The following is a 14,674-nucleotide window of genomic DNA, read 5'->3' as shown; positions in this document are numbered from 1 at the left end:
CTCTAACAGTTTTCTGGTAGAGTCTGTAGGATTCTCCAGCATAGTATCATGTCATCTGCAAAGCTATAGTTTGACTTCTTCCTTTCCAATTTGGATTCCTTTTATTTCTTTTCCTTCTCTGATTGCTGTGGCTAGGACTTCCAGAACTATGTTGAAGAGTAGTGGCGAGAGCGGACATCCTTGTCTTGTTCCTGATCTCAGTGGGAATTCTTTCAGCTTTTCACCATTGAGAATGATGTTTGCTGTGGGTTTGTCGTATATGGCCTTTATCTTGTTGAGGTAGGTTCCGTTATGCCCACATTCTGAAGGGTTTTTATCAGCAATGGGTGTTGGATTTTGTCAAAGGCTTTTCCCGTGTCTATTGAGAGGATCATATGGTTTTGATTCTTCAGTTTGTGAATGTGGTGTATCACACGGATGGATTTGCGGATATTGAAGAACGCTTGCATCCCTGGGTCAATCCCACTTGATCATGATGTACAATCCTTTTAATGTATTGTTGGATGCGGTTTGCTAGTGTTTTGTTGAGGATTTTTGCATGGATGTTCATCAGTGACATTGGCCTGTAGTCTTCTTTTTTTGTGGAGTCTTTGTCTGGTTTTGGTATCAGGGTGATGGTGGCCTCATAGACTGAGTTTGGGAATATCCCTTCTTCTGCAATTTTTTGAAATAGTTTCAGAAGGAGAGGTGTTAGGTCTTCTCTAAATGTTTGATAGAATTTGCCTGTGAAGCCATCTGGTCCTGGACTTTTGTTTGTTGGAAGGTTTTTAATCACAGTTTCCATTTCAGTTCTTGTGATGGGTCCATTCATCTTTTCTATTTCGTCTTGGTTTAGTCTTGGAAGATTGTAGTTTTCTAAGAATTTGTCCATTCCTTCTAGGTTTTCCATTTTATTGGCATATAGTTGCATATAGTAGTCTCTTAGGATCCTTTGTATTTCTGTGGTGTCCGTTGTTACTTCTCCTTTTTCATTTTGAATTTTATTGATTAGAGTCCTCTCTCTTTTTTGCTTGGTGAGTCTGGCTAGGGGTTGATCAATTTTGTTGATCTTTTCAAAGAACCAGCTTTTCGTTTCCTTGATCTTTTCTATGGTTTTCCTTGTTTCTATTTCATTGATTTCTGCTCTGATCTTTATGATTTCTTTCCTTCTCCTAACTTTAGGTCTTGTCTGTTCTTCTCTCTCGAGCTGCTTTAGATGTAAAGTTAGCTTGTTTACTTGGGCTTTTTCTTGTTTCCTGAGGTGGGCTTGTATTGCTATAAACTATTGCTATTGTCAGTTTCTCTCTTTATGTCTGTTAATATTAGCTTTATACATTTAGGTGCTTCTGTATTTGTTAATGAATATAATGTCCTCTTTTTGTATTGATCCTTTTGTAATGTTAAATTAATACCATTATATGACATCATGTATTATAATGATATAATGCCCTTCTTTGTCTTTTGTTATAGACTTGTTTTAAAGTCTTTTTCTAATATGATATTGCTATTCTTGTTTTATTGTCATTTCTGTTTGCGTGAAATGTATTCTTCCATCTCCTAACTCTCAGATTTGTGTGTCTATTGCTCTGAAGTGAGTCTATTGTAAACAGCATATAGATGGCTCATGTTTTTTTTTTTTTTCTTTTTTAAACTATAGTCAGCCACCCTATGTCTTTAAAAAAATTTTTTTTTTTTTTTAGTCTTTTTGGAGCTGCACCCATGGCATATGGAGATTCCCAGGCTAGGGGTCCAATTGGAGGTGTAACTGCTGGCCTATGCCACAGCCACAGCAACTCCAGATCCGAGCCATGTCTTCGACCTACATTACAGCTCACAGCAACACTGGATTCTTAACCCATTGAGCGAGGCCAGGGATCGAACCTGCATCCTCATGGATACTAGTTGGGTTCATTAACCATGATGGGAACTCCTAAAATTTCTTAAATTGGAGTAAAGTTAATTTACAAATCTCTGACTTTTGATTACAGCGTTTAGTCCATTGACATTTAAAAAATTATTGATAGGTATGTATTTATTGCTATTTTGTTACATGTTTTCTTTTTTTTTTTTTTTCTTTGTTCCTTTCTTTTATTTCTTCTCTTGTGATTTGGTGATTTTCTTTAGTGGTACTCTTGTATTTCTTTCTCTCTAGTTTTTGTGTATCTATTGTAAGTTTTTGATTTGTGATTGTCATGGGGTTTATATATGTTGACCTACAACACTATTTACTTGTTTTCAACTGGTGTTCATATAAGCTCCAAAACATTTTAAAAGACTGCATTTTACATTTTCTCCCCCATATTTTGTGTTTTTTAATGTCATATTTTACATTTCCACGTTTATCCCTTAACTACTTATTGTAGTTATAGTTACTTTTGCAATTTTTTTTTGTCTTTTAATCTTCATACCAGCTTATTTAAGTAGTTGATCCTCAGCTCCTACTATATATTTGTCTCTCCTATTGGGATTTCTCTTTCCTACTTAAGGGAAACCTTTAACATTTCTTTTAGAGTTGATTTAGTATGGATTGATAAATACTTTTAATTTTTGCTTATCTGAGAATTTCCTTATATCGCCCTCAATTCTAAATGATAATCTTTCTGAGTGGAGTATCCTAGGTTTCAGTGTTCCCTCTTTCAGCACTTTGAATATATCACGCCACTTCCTTCTGGCCTGCCAAGTTTCTACAGTAAAATCAACTGGTAGTCTTATGTATGAGATTCTTTGTTTTTCTCTTGCTGCCTTTAGACTTCTCTCTTTACTTCTTTTTTCTTTTTAAAAAAATTGTGGTCGTACCTACAGCATATGGAAGTTTCTGGGCTAGGGGTTGAATCAGAGCTGCAGCTGAGGCCATTGCCACAGCTACAGCAACACAAGATCTGAGCCACATCTGAGACCTATGCTGCAGCTTACAGCAGTGCCAGATCCTTAACCCGTTGAGCAAGGCCAGGGATTGAACCTGCATCCTCACAGAGACAACATTGGAACCTTAACCTGCTGAGCCACAGTGGGAACTCCTCTTTACTTCTACTTTTGCCAGTTTAATTATGATGTGTCTTTGTGTGAGTCTGTTTGGGTTCATCTTCTTTGGAACCAACTATGCTTCCTATACCTGGATATCTGTTTCCTACTTCAGGTTTGGGAAGTTTTCAGCCATAATTTCATCAAATACATTTTCAGCCTCTTCTCTTTCTTTTCTCCTCTGGGACCCTTGCAGATGTTGGTGTGTTTCATATTATTACAGAGATCTTTTAAACTATTCTCATTTTTAACTTTTTTTCTGTTCTGCTTGAGTGATTTCCATTATTTTGAATTCCAGACCACTTATATGTTCTTCTGTATCACCTACTCTATTTATTCTTTCTAGTGTGTTTTTCATTTAAGTTATTGCATTCTTTAGTATGACCAGTTCTTTTTAATATCTTCTAATTTCTTTTTAAAATTTTCACTTTCTTAATCTATTGTTTTCTCTAGTTCACTTAGCATTCTTGTTACCAATGCTTTGATTTCTTTATTTGGTAAATTGTTGATTTTGGTTTCTTTTTTTTTTTCAGTTCTTTTTTTCTTGCTTTTTCTATTGAGGCCAATTCCTCTGCCTTCTTATTTTGCTTAACTTTTCTCTTTCTATGAAATTGGGTTAAACATTTACCTAATATGGTGTCCTTATGTGGGAGCATCCTTATTCAGCCTGCATATGCTCAGTGGTTTTGGTGGGAGAGCTGGACTTGATGTGAGCATAAGTCACATCTTTCCTGAGGGTTTGCTGGCAACTCTCACCTTGGTAGGAAGTGTGCTAGAGAAGGAGGGACTAGGGCCAGAAACAGGTATGAGCCAGGGTTTTCCTTCTGCTCCAGCACTGCTTCTCAGTCAGGCCTGAGAGGGTTTTCGTTGTTAGAAGGAGTGTAGTCTGGCTGTAGACACAGGTTGGCCTTTTTCTGATATGCTACCTGTGCAAGAACCAATAATGTGTGAACCCTCCCTGCTTAGACATTGCTTTGGGTCTTAGCTGCCTATGTATCTCACACTTGAGTTTTTCCCTCGGTCCTGGTAGCCCTTCCTCCTGTGTGGAGCTGCAATGTAGAGTAAGTAAGTCTGGAGCATTCACTCTGCTTAGGCTGGGGTGCTTGCAGGGACAGTTGCTGGAAACCAGTCAGCCACGCACACAGTCCTAATCTGCACTTTGCACCCTGTTTCTAGAATGAGCAAACATATATTCACTCCTTCTGAGCAGAATCTGGGCTTCCCCTAGTTCTTCTGTTGTTCCCATCAGCCCTCCATCAAGCCAAGGGGGCTCTTCTTCTCTATGCAGGACCCCAGGGCTGTGGTGCCCAATATGTAGCTCAGACGGCTCCCTCTCCAGGAAGGATCTGTACCTGTGTAATCTCACTTTTCTTCTGAGATCCCTCCTTTGGGGACAGGTCCTGATCTGATTGCTTCTCTTCCCTTTCTCCCTGATTACATGTGGATCTCTCTTTCAGTCTTGGTTATACAGGAGTCTTTCTGCCAGTATCCAGTTAATTTTCATTGAGAATTGTTTCACATAATGATGTATTTTTGATGTGTTTGATGCAGGAGTTCCTCATCCTCCTACTCCACCATCTTGATTTTCTCCTCTCAGAGCAGAGATCTCTTCTGTCTTCTTGCTTGCATTGCTCCCATGAGAAATCTTTCTGTTTATCATTGTTCCTTTTTGCATAATGTCTTTTTTCCTCTGGCTGTTTTTCAAATTTTCTCTTATCACTTATTTTGAGAAATTAGGTTATGATGTACTTTGTGTTGTTTTCTTTTCTTTCATTCCTTTTTTGGTGCTTTGGATTTGTTGAACTTAATGTATCTATCTGTGAATTTATAGTTTTCATGAAATTTAAAAATTTTTTAGCTGTTTATTCTTCAAATACATACTTTTTTGGGTGCTATATATTTTTGTATTTCTGTAAATCTTCTTGAGCTTTGTCCTGGGACACAGTTTGATCTTTTTGGGTCTTGTTTTTAAGTCTTGTTAGGTGAGACCAGAGCAGTGCTCATTCTTTGGTTACTTAATTCTCACTCTTGAAGTAATACCTTTCTGAGTGTTCTATCCAGCTCTCTTTGAATTATGAGGTGTTCCAGTCTGGCTGGTGGGCATAGGCAGTATTCCAGGCTTCATGTGAATGCTGGGCACTGTTACTGCTATTCCTTTTGGGTGGTTCTTTCCATGGCTTTGAGTAGTTTACTACATGAATATGCTGATAAGTACTTAGTTGAATGTTTGAGAGAATTCTTTATAGATCTCAGAGTTTTCTCTCTGTGTTGCTCTCTATCTTTGGTGTGCTGTCTTGAAAACTCTAGTTGCCTTGATTTCTCTGAGGTCTTAGCATAGAAAGAAAGTCTGCTATGTTTTGCCTGGGCTCTCTCTCCCTGTACTATGGCCTGAAAACTTTCATGGCTGGAGCAAGTATACTGCTCACCTCATTTGTTTTTTGTTTTTAAGAATTTGCTGTCCTTTGTTTTCTAATATCTAGTGCCTTGCAAACTGTTGTTTCATATTTTTTGTCCATGTTGTTGTTTCAGGTGGGATGGTAGATTTTTTTGCTATTACTCCATCTTGGCCTGCAGTGGAAAAATTTTTTAATGATTGTCCTTACTAAACTTCTGTGCATTTTGAGATGCATTAACTTAGAATGTCGTATATTTCCCTAAGGGGAGATTACAAAGAGTAGCACTCAGTACCTAGTGAACTGAAAATATTTAGTGTCTAGATCTTAGCCTGTGGCTTCAGAAACTTGATTTGCCTATCCACTCTGAATGTACTGCCATATCTCAGAGTCAGGGACACATCAGCCTGAGTTATAAGCACTAAAAAATAATGCTAGAATGCCAGCCCATTAAATTGTAATGAAAAATGTAACTGCCTCAGGACTGATGTTCATATCTTGTGTTCAGTGTTCTAGTGTCATATAGGTGAACTACACTTGAACTAAGTGGCAATCCAATGATTTCTTGATGTTGAATTCTAATTTAGACGAAAATTAGATGATACATCTACCTGAATTCATTATGCTGTCTCTCTACCCCAGAATGTGTTTATATACACACTGATGATATTTTGCCTCTCTGACTAGCCCTATTTGGATTTCATACCTTCTTCAGATATCTTAATATGTAAATTAGATAGGTTAATACCGAAATTATTTCTGAAGGCATGAAATTTATATATATCTGTAATGTGACTTTTCACATATCTTCTTTGATATTTTATTTGTTGATTCTTGCTTCTCAGCCTTACTTTGAAGGCATTTTTACTTCCTCTTTGTCCTGATACTTTTGTGCATCAATCTCACTGTCTTTGCCATATACAATATATGTCTATCAGCCAATGCTTTTCAAAATGCTTTGGTCGTTATCTGTTTTCTAGATTTAGAAATATTAATTGATTAGGAGCTGAATTATAAACTTTTCTTTATATGTCCATTTTATTCATTCCTTCATTATTTTAAGAAACATTTGTTAAACACCGACCAGGTTCCTTAGAGATGGAGATACCCTAGAAATGCTCTTATGTGTACAGGATCCTATGTATACCACTACAGTAGCTTGATGACTGCTGTGTATATATGCATATTGATACTTTCAAAAATTATCTTTATATCAAAACTATATTTACAGCAATATTGGCGATGGGTTTTACTGGTTATTAAATTTTATTTGCAAAGTAAACACAATAGCTTTCTTACGGAATATTTTCAATGGAGCAAATAACTTTTTTTTGTTTGTTTGTTTTTTTTGCTATTTCTTTGGGCCGCTCCCGCGGCATATGGAGGTTCCCCGGCTAGGGGTCTAATCAGAGCTGTAGCTGCCAGCCTACGCCAGAACCACAGCAACGCGGGATCCGAGCCGCGTCTGCAACCCACACCACAGCTCATGGCAACGCCGGATCGTTAACCCACTGAGCAAGGGCAGAGACCGAACCCGCAACCTCATGGTTCCTAGTCGGATTCGTTAACCACTGCGCCACGACGGGAACTCCCAAATAACTTCTTTATGTGTATTTTTTTTGAACAAGCCATGCAACCTCCCCTTCCATGACAGGACCTTTGTACAGACAGCTCACCTTGCATGAGACATTCTGCCACCCTCTCCTGTATCTGCCTTTTTTCCCCCTCTAGCTTTATTGTCGTGAAATTGACAAATGAAAATTGTGTAAGTTTGCTCTGTACAGTGAGATGTTTTGATGTATGTATACATTCTGAAATGATTACCACAACTAAGCTAATTAGTATATCTGTCACCTCACATATATATATATTTTCGTGGTAGGATCATTTAAGATCTCTTAACAAATTTTGTGTATATAATACAGTATTATAATTATATGTACATTAGATCTCCAGAACTTATTCATCCTGCATAACTGAAACTTTGTACCTTTTCACGAGTATATCCTCATTTCCTCATTCTTCTGGACCCTGATAATTACAATCTATTCTTTGATTCTTTTTGACTTTATTATTAGATTCCACAGATAAGTGAGATCATGAAGTATTCATCTTTCTGTGCCTGACTTCTTTCACTTAGCATAATATCCTTCGAATTCATCCATGTTTTTGCAAATGGCATGTTTTTCTCCTTTTCTTCCACAGCCACATCTGTGATATATAGAAGTCCCTGGGCTAAGGGGTCAAATTGGAGCTGCAGCTGTAGGTGTGAGCCACAGCCATGGAAACACTAGATCCAAGCTGCATCTGGCACCTATGTTACAGTTTATGGCAACACCAGATCCAATCTGCATCTGGGACCTATGTCACAGCTTGTGGCAACACTGGGTCCTTAACCCCCTGAGCAAGACCAGGGATCGAATCCATATCCTCATGCACACTATGTTGGGGTCTTAACCACTGAGTCACAACAAGAACTCCAATTTTTTTCTTTTGAAAGACTGAATAATATTCTATTGTCATTTGTATCTGTATCTATTTCATTTCTTTATCCATTCATCTATCATTGGACACTCCTTATTTTGGCTGTTGTGAATAATGCTGCAATGAACATGGGAAGGCAGGTATCTCTTCAGTATCCTGTTTTCATTTCCTTTTGATATATACCCAGAAGTGGGACTGCTGGATTATATGATAGTTCTATTTTTAATTTTCTTAGGAACTTACATATTGTTTTCCACAGTAGCTATACCATTTTGTATTCTTGCCAACAATATACAGGGTTCCCTTTTTTCCATATTCTCACCAACACTTGTTATCTCTTGTGTTTTTGATAACAGCCATGCTAAAGAGCATGCTAAATCACAATGAGGTATCTCATTGTGAATCTGATTTGCCTTTCTCTGCTGTTTAGTAATTTTGAGCATTTTTAAAAATACCTGTTGGCCATTTGTATGTCCTGTGTCTTATTCTGAGATATGTCTGTTTAGGTCTTTTGCTCATTTTAAATTAGGCATTTGTTTTCTTGCATTTGGCCATCTGAGATCTTCATGTGTTTTTGGATATTAATCCCTTATTGGATAAATGGATATATTTTCTTCCATTCCATAGTTTGTCTTTTCATATTGTTGATTATTTCCTTTGCTGTGCATAAGCTTTTTACAATAATTTTTATTTTTGAATGAAAGATTCTTTAAATTCTATAGTGCTTTACAGTTTTCAAAAATTTCACATACATGATTTCATATAATCCCATATAACTCTTTTTTCCTGCAGAGGCTTTTAATTTTTAAATAATTTTAAAAATTACTTTTCTAGCTGCGCTTGTGGCATGCAAAATTTCCTGGACCAGGTATCAAACCTGTGCCACAGAAGTGACAATGCTGGATCCTTAACTAGCATCCTTAACCCTACTGAGCCATGTGGGAATTCCTGCTGAAGCTTTTCAGTTTGATGAAATCTCTTTTGTCTATTTTAACTTCGTTTCCTTTGCTTTTGGGGTCATGACCAAAAATTCATTGAGCTTTTCCATGTTTTCTTTTAATAGTTTTACATTTTAAGTTCTTCTGTTTAAGTCTTTAATCCATTTTTAGTAGATGGTGTAATATAGGGGTTCATTTTCATTCCTCTGCATGTGGATATCAGATTTTCTCAGCACCATTTATTGAAGAGACTGTCTTATCCTCCATTGTGTGTTCTTGATGAGTTAACTATAAATGCCAAATTGTATCTCAGCTACCTATTCTGTTCCATTGTTCTAGATGGCTGTTTTTTTTTTTTTATGCCAGTATCACACTGTTTTGAGTAGTATAATTTTGTAGTATATTTTGGAACCAGGCAGTATGATGCCTCCACCTTTGTTTTTTTTGCTCAAGATTACTTTGGCTATTTGAAGTCTTGTGAATTCATATGATTTTTATGTTTTTTTTTTCCTATCTCTGTGAAAAATCCCATTGGAATTTGGATAGAGACTTGAACCTATAAATCATTTTGGGTAGTATGGATATTTTAATAATTAGTTAATTCTTCTAATCTATGAACATGGCATATCTTTCCATTTATTTGTGCTCTGCAGTTTCTTTCGTCAACGTTTTATAGTTTTCAGTGTACAGATCTTCACCTCCTTGGTTAAACTTGTATGAATGTTTTTGAACCATTAAATAGCTAATATCATTTAGTAAAAGATGGGGTAAAAACTAGGAGTATACACAATATCAGAAATGCAGTCATAGGAAAAAAGTGAATGAAGATTAGCCAATCTTTATGTCTGCTTTATTGTGAAGCATTTTGTAATTGCATTAATATGAAAGTAATTGAAATATTCTGTTTTTAGCAGTTAAATTGATCAAAAATTTTCCTTTGCAGGTGGATTGGACTTTAAATATTGGAGAGCAAGCTCTTGATATATGTATTGTCTCTTTCAACCAGTCAGCATCTTCTGTTTTTGTTCTTGGTGAGAGAAACTTTTTTTGCCTTAAGGATAATGGACAAATCCGATTCATGAAGAAACTTGACTGTAGCCCAAGTTGTTTTCTCCCATATTGCTCAGGTGTGTAGAAGGATTTTCTTTTATCTTTTCCATATGTCAAGAGCATGTTATATATATCAGAAAAAGCCAAACTCACGCACATATATTTTAAACTTCTAGGAAAATAGTTTTCCTAGACATGTAATGGAAATTTTAACTTTTAAAGTTTGAATAGAAATTTGATATAAAGCACACATTTGGTTTTGTCAGTCATTTTGCTTTGTACAAAATGAATGTAAAATTGGCTTCAGGAACACATTAATGCTTTCCAAGATACGGCTGTTCTAGATGCTTCCAAGAGAATATCAGACTCTTTATAAACAGAATGGAATATAGTAACACCTAATAGAATAACTTGTCTGTAGTGAATGTCTAGTAAATCATTAGCTTAAATGTGTTAAATATTAGTGACGTTCATGCCTTCTAGATAAAATGCAAATATGTTATAGATTCTATAGTTATATGTAATTTTTACATATTTAAAAATGATAATTTTTCTTTTTGATATTGGTAACTTGAAGTTGAAAAATAATGTTTTCTTAAACTCTTTATGCATTGTCAAAACATTAGAATTAATTTATATCATAAATCCTCTAAAAGGGATATAATGTACTGTTGGAATTGATTGTTTTTTTTATTATCCTCTTTTGCTGTTTTCAACCTATAGTTTCCGAAGGAACAACAAATACTTTGATTGGAAACCATAATAACATGTTGCATATTTATCAAGATGTAACGCTGAAGTGGGCCACTCAACTTCCTCACGTTCCTGTAGCAGTGAGAGTGGGCTGTTTACAGTAAGTGATCTAATTTAACATTTTTTTAAGAAAGAGAATATCTTATTAAAGAATTCATTAGAAGTTTTATGCAACAATGGCAAATGATTTTACTAAAAAAATGGCAAGTGACGTTGAATGTCAGCAATGGAAATAATTTAAAATATAAATTTTATTGGAAAAGTAGGATATAAAGAAGCCTGATTAGTACCTTTAATCATTTTTATTTAGTATCTCTTGTAAGATATTCTTTATACATTCAAGATTTCAAGAAAATAGTTTACCTGATAGACTATTTTCTTTAAAATAGAAAAGAATTTCTTCAGGCATTTGATGGGTCCCATTTAGAGATCAAATATCGTTAGACTGTGAGAATACTACACTTTAAAACTTGTTTCAGAACTTACTATTCAAATGGTGCATACTTGATGATATGTTCAAGCCAGTTTAGATTTTAAATAAGGCCATTTTGCATTTAAAATAAAAGATAAAATTTGTATCTTAACATTAACTGTCTAAAATTTATTAAAAATAAGAGAAGGAGTTCCTGTCGTTGCTCAGTGGTTGACGAATCTGACTAGGAACCATGAAGTTTCGGGTTCGATCCCTGGTCTTGCCCAGTGGATTAAGGATCCGGCGTTGCTGTGAGCTGTGGTGTAGGTCGCAGATATGGCTCTGATCCTGCGTTGCTGTGGCTCTGGTGTAGGCCAGTGGCTATAGCTCTGATTCGACCCCTAGCCTGGGAACCTTCATATGCTGGGGGAGTGGCCCAAGAAATGGCAAAAAGACAAAAAAAAAAAATAAAAAAATTAAAAAAAAATAAGAGAAATGAGACGTCTAAATGTGTAATTTTTCTAGTTTGTTAGTATATAAGGCAAGATCTTGACAAACTCATTAGCATCTCAGATTATGTTTAGAAATTGAAAGTCTCAATAAATGTATAAAAACACAACTTTCTGTAATCTTCATGGATTCCCAGATGTATTTGGTTCTGTTATTTAAATCATTTTATTGAACATTTAAAAACCATGTGTAGAATTCTTCTATGACACCTAGAGTATCTGATCAGTATGACTAATCCCTTTAATTTAAGAGGTTAAGTGTATAATATTGTTGAGGCTTAATGAAAGGCAGTAATATTTGCATTAGTGGTTAATCTGAAGCCTGAATATTGGAAAAATGAAAACAGTTTTGAAAACGTTGAATATTTAAAATAAGTTGCTTTTTATTATTTTATGAGGAAATACCATAATGTAATATAATTGCTATGCAGTTAACACAGAGTAATTTTGTATCTGATGAAAAATTAAAAATTTTGAGATTAGCTTCTGCGAAGTTCACCAGATGGTTTTTTAAGTGCAACCAAACATTCGACTCATCAGTCATTTTATATCAGATTTACTTAGAGAAGGGTTTAGAATAGGAAAAATATCTTGCCAGTAGGGCAATGTCAAGTATTTTTCTTCTGGGAGAGTAATTCTCACCGTGGTCCATATATCCATCCAAGAGCTGTTCTCTTTGGCCCCCCCAAGTGACAGCTCAGGTTCAGGAAGACAGATTCACACTGGTGGGTAGGTAGTCCACCTTGGCTTATAGTCTCTATGCCCCTCGAGAGCCAATATCTTTGAATACTACAAAGTCATTTTGGGAGTACCATCGTGGCTCAGCAGAAATGAATCTGATTAGTATCCATGAGGACGCAGGTTTGATCCCTGGCCTAGCTTAGTGGGTTAAGGATCCGGCATTGCCATGAGCTGTGGTGTAGGCCACAGACATGGCTTGGATCTGGTGTTGCTGTGGCTATGGTGTAAGCCGGCAGCTACAGCTCCTGATTCAACCCCTAGCCTAGAACCTCCATATGCCACAGGCCCGGCCTTAAAAAGGCAAAAAAAATCAAAAAACAAAAGGTCATTGTGGTATTGTGTCTATGTGGAGCATGAGAGAGTGATGGATAGGAAGATCTTATTGAGATTGTTTAGTTGGAATGCTTATTTACACATATATTATTTAAGAAGTATATGCCTATTTCAAGAGTTGCTATACTCATAGAGAAGCACAAAGATCTGGCTTCTCAGCAGATATTTATGGTTAATTTATAGTTTCTGGTCAGACGCACTTACAAGTCAAGAGTTCAGTAGTACCTTAAAGTACTGTAGGTTAAAAAAAAAAAACAGGAGTTCCCGTCGTGGCACAGTGGTTAACGAATCTAACTAGGAACCATGAAGTTTCGGGTTTGATCCCTGGCTTGCTCAGTGGGTTAAGGATCCGGCATTGCCATGAGCTGTGGTGTAGGTCACAGATGCTGCTTGGATCTGGCGTTGCTGTGGCTCTGGCATAGGCTGGCGGCTACAGCTCCGATTAGACCCCTAGCCTGGGAACCTCCATATTGCTGTGGGAAGTGGCCCTAGAAAAAGGCAAAACGACAAAAAAACAAAAAACAAAAAAACAAAACCAAATTTCTATGTAGTGTGCAGTATGATACTTATATTCAAAAGTAGCCTGTCATATCTAAATTTAGGTACTTGTGAGTGATACTTCCTATTTCTCATAGCTTTTAAAAGATCATAATTATAAACAATTAAGTATGACTATTACCATTAGTGATTTCCACAGTTAATTAATATGCCACAATAACTTTCTAATTATTCATTGGAATATTTTTCTTATTTTTATGCACTTTAACATAAAAGTATAGGATTAGGTTGTTTGAAAGAATTTTACCGAAGAAATTTTTGTAGAAGTAAAAAAATTTATTAATGACCTAAGTATAGCATACATGTATTTAGAAGTTATTGTTTGAAGTTAGAGTGCTGAAAAAATTTCACTTGTGCTTTTTGTTACCTTTAGGGTTAAACTTTTTTTTGGTAGGAGTTGCCTTGGTTGAATGTGTTTATTTGTAAAGGAAATTGCTGCTATTTTAATGTTTCTTTTCAATGAATAAGAAATACTGGATTTGTATCAAGTTGATGCAATTATACTTAATAACAGCATTTTGTTCAGAAACTATGATGCTTGATTTCCTCCCACTCCCTCCTACTTGGCAGTCCTAGTCCTCTCTCTGCCTTGTTTATTATACACCGATTTTTAAATCTGAGTTTCATTCTTTCTTTTCAGGGTAAATGGCATTCTTGATTGATAGAGTTTTTAAAATTTAATTATTTTAATTTTTGTGTGATAGGCTATAGGAATATGAAACAAATCTACAGTTTACAGAATCAGAAGAGCCTGGATGTGATAATGTTCTTTAAATTCTTAGCTATTACTGTTTTCCTCTCACTGCACAAAGTAGCTATGGAAGCCTGGGCCGAGTATCTTACCTGTACTGTGGTTAGTTTCCCAAATGGCAAATAAAGATCATCATTTATCGGTAACATTATTCTCTCTAGAGATATGAAATATACCTAAAAGTGGAAGTCTATTTGAATGGACGTTCAAAATGATGGGACCCTTTCCAAACTTGCTGGCAGCTAGAGCCATTGTGCTTTAAAATCTTGTTACAGTTCATTTTTTAGTATAAACAGTTTGGTCTACTACTTTGGTGTTTTTCTTCCTAGGCTACATGCACTATAGTAAACTTTTTATAACTATCAGAATATAACATTTTATTCTTTAGCCTTCATTGATGCAGTATTCTTGACCAGAATGTTCTTTCCATTTCGTCTCTGGATTTTCAAATTTCTTATATCTTTGAGTCCTAACAAGTCACCTTTTGTCTCTACCCTGGTCTCCTTTTTCTCTGAATTTCTGCAATATTTATTGTATGTTAGTGATTGTTGTTTTGCTTTTCCTAACTCCCCAATTTTATCATACACTGTTTTTTTTTTTTTTTTTGTCTTTTGTCTGTTGTTGTTGTTGTTGCTATTTCTTGGGCCGCTCCCGCGGCATATGGAGGTTCCCAGGCTAGGGGTCCAATCGGAGCTGTAGCCACCGGCCTACGCCAGAGCCACAGCAACGCGGGATCCGAGCCGCGTCTGCAA

At 36.0% G+C, this 14,674-nt stretch overlaps 1 protein-coding gene across 12 annotated transcripts in view; it reads left to right on the top strand.

The window, feature by feature from the left end:
- The window catches only part of BBS9 (Bardet-Biedl syndrome 9), a 730,525-nt gene that overhangs the window by 123,848 nt on the left and 592,003 nt on the right, over positions 1-14,674 (top strand). For all 12 annotated transcript variants that reach the window (XM_021079336.1, XM_021079333.1, XM_021079330.1 and 9 more), the window contains 2 exons: positions 9,759-9,942; positions 10,589-10,718. In XM_021079336.1, the coding sequence (XP_020934995.1) occupies positions 9,759-9,942; positions 10,589-10,718 (314 nt within the window). The remainder of the gene's footprint in view (positions 1-9,758; positions 9,943-10,588; positions 10,719-14,674) is intronic.

Source organism: Sus scrofa, chromosome 18 (assembly GCF_000003025.6).
Source record: "Sus scrofa isolate TJ Tabasco breed Duroc chromosome 18, Sscrofa11.1, whole genome shotgun sequence".
Classification (NCBI taxonomy): Eukaryota; Metazoa; Chordata; class Mammalia; order Artiodactyla; family Suidae; genus Sus; species Sus scrofa.
Note: the sequence above shows the minus strand (reverse complement) of the source record. Positions and strands in the feature narration are given on the sequence as shown.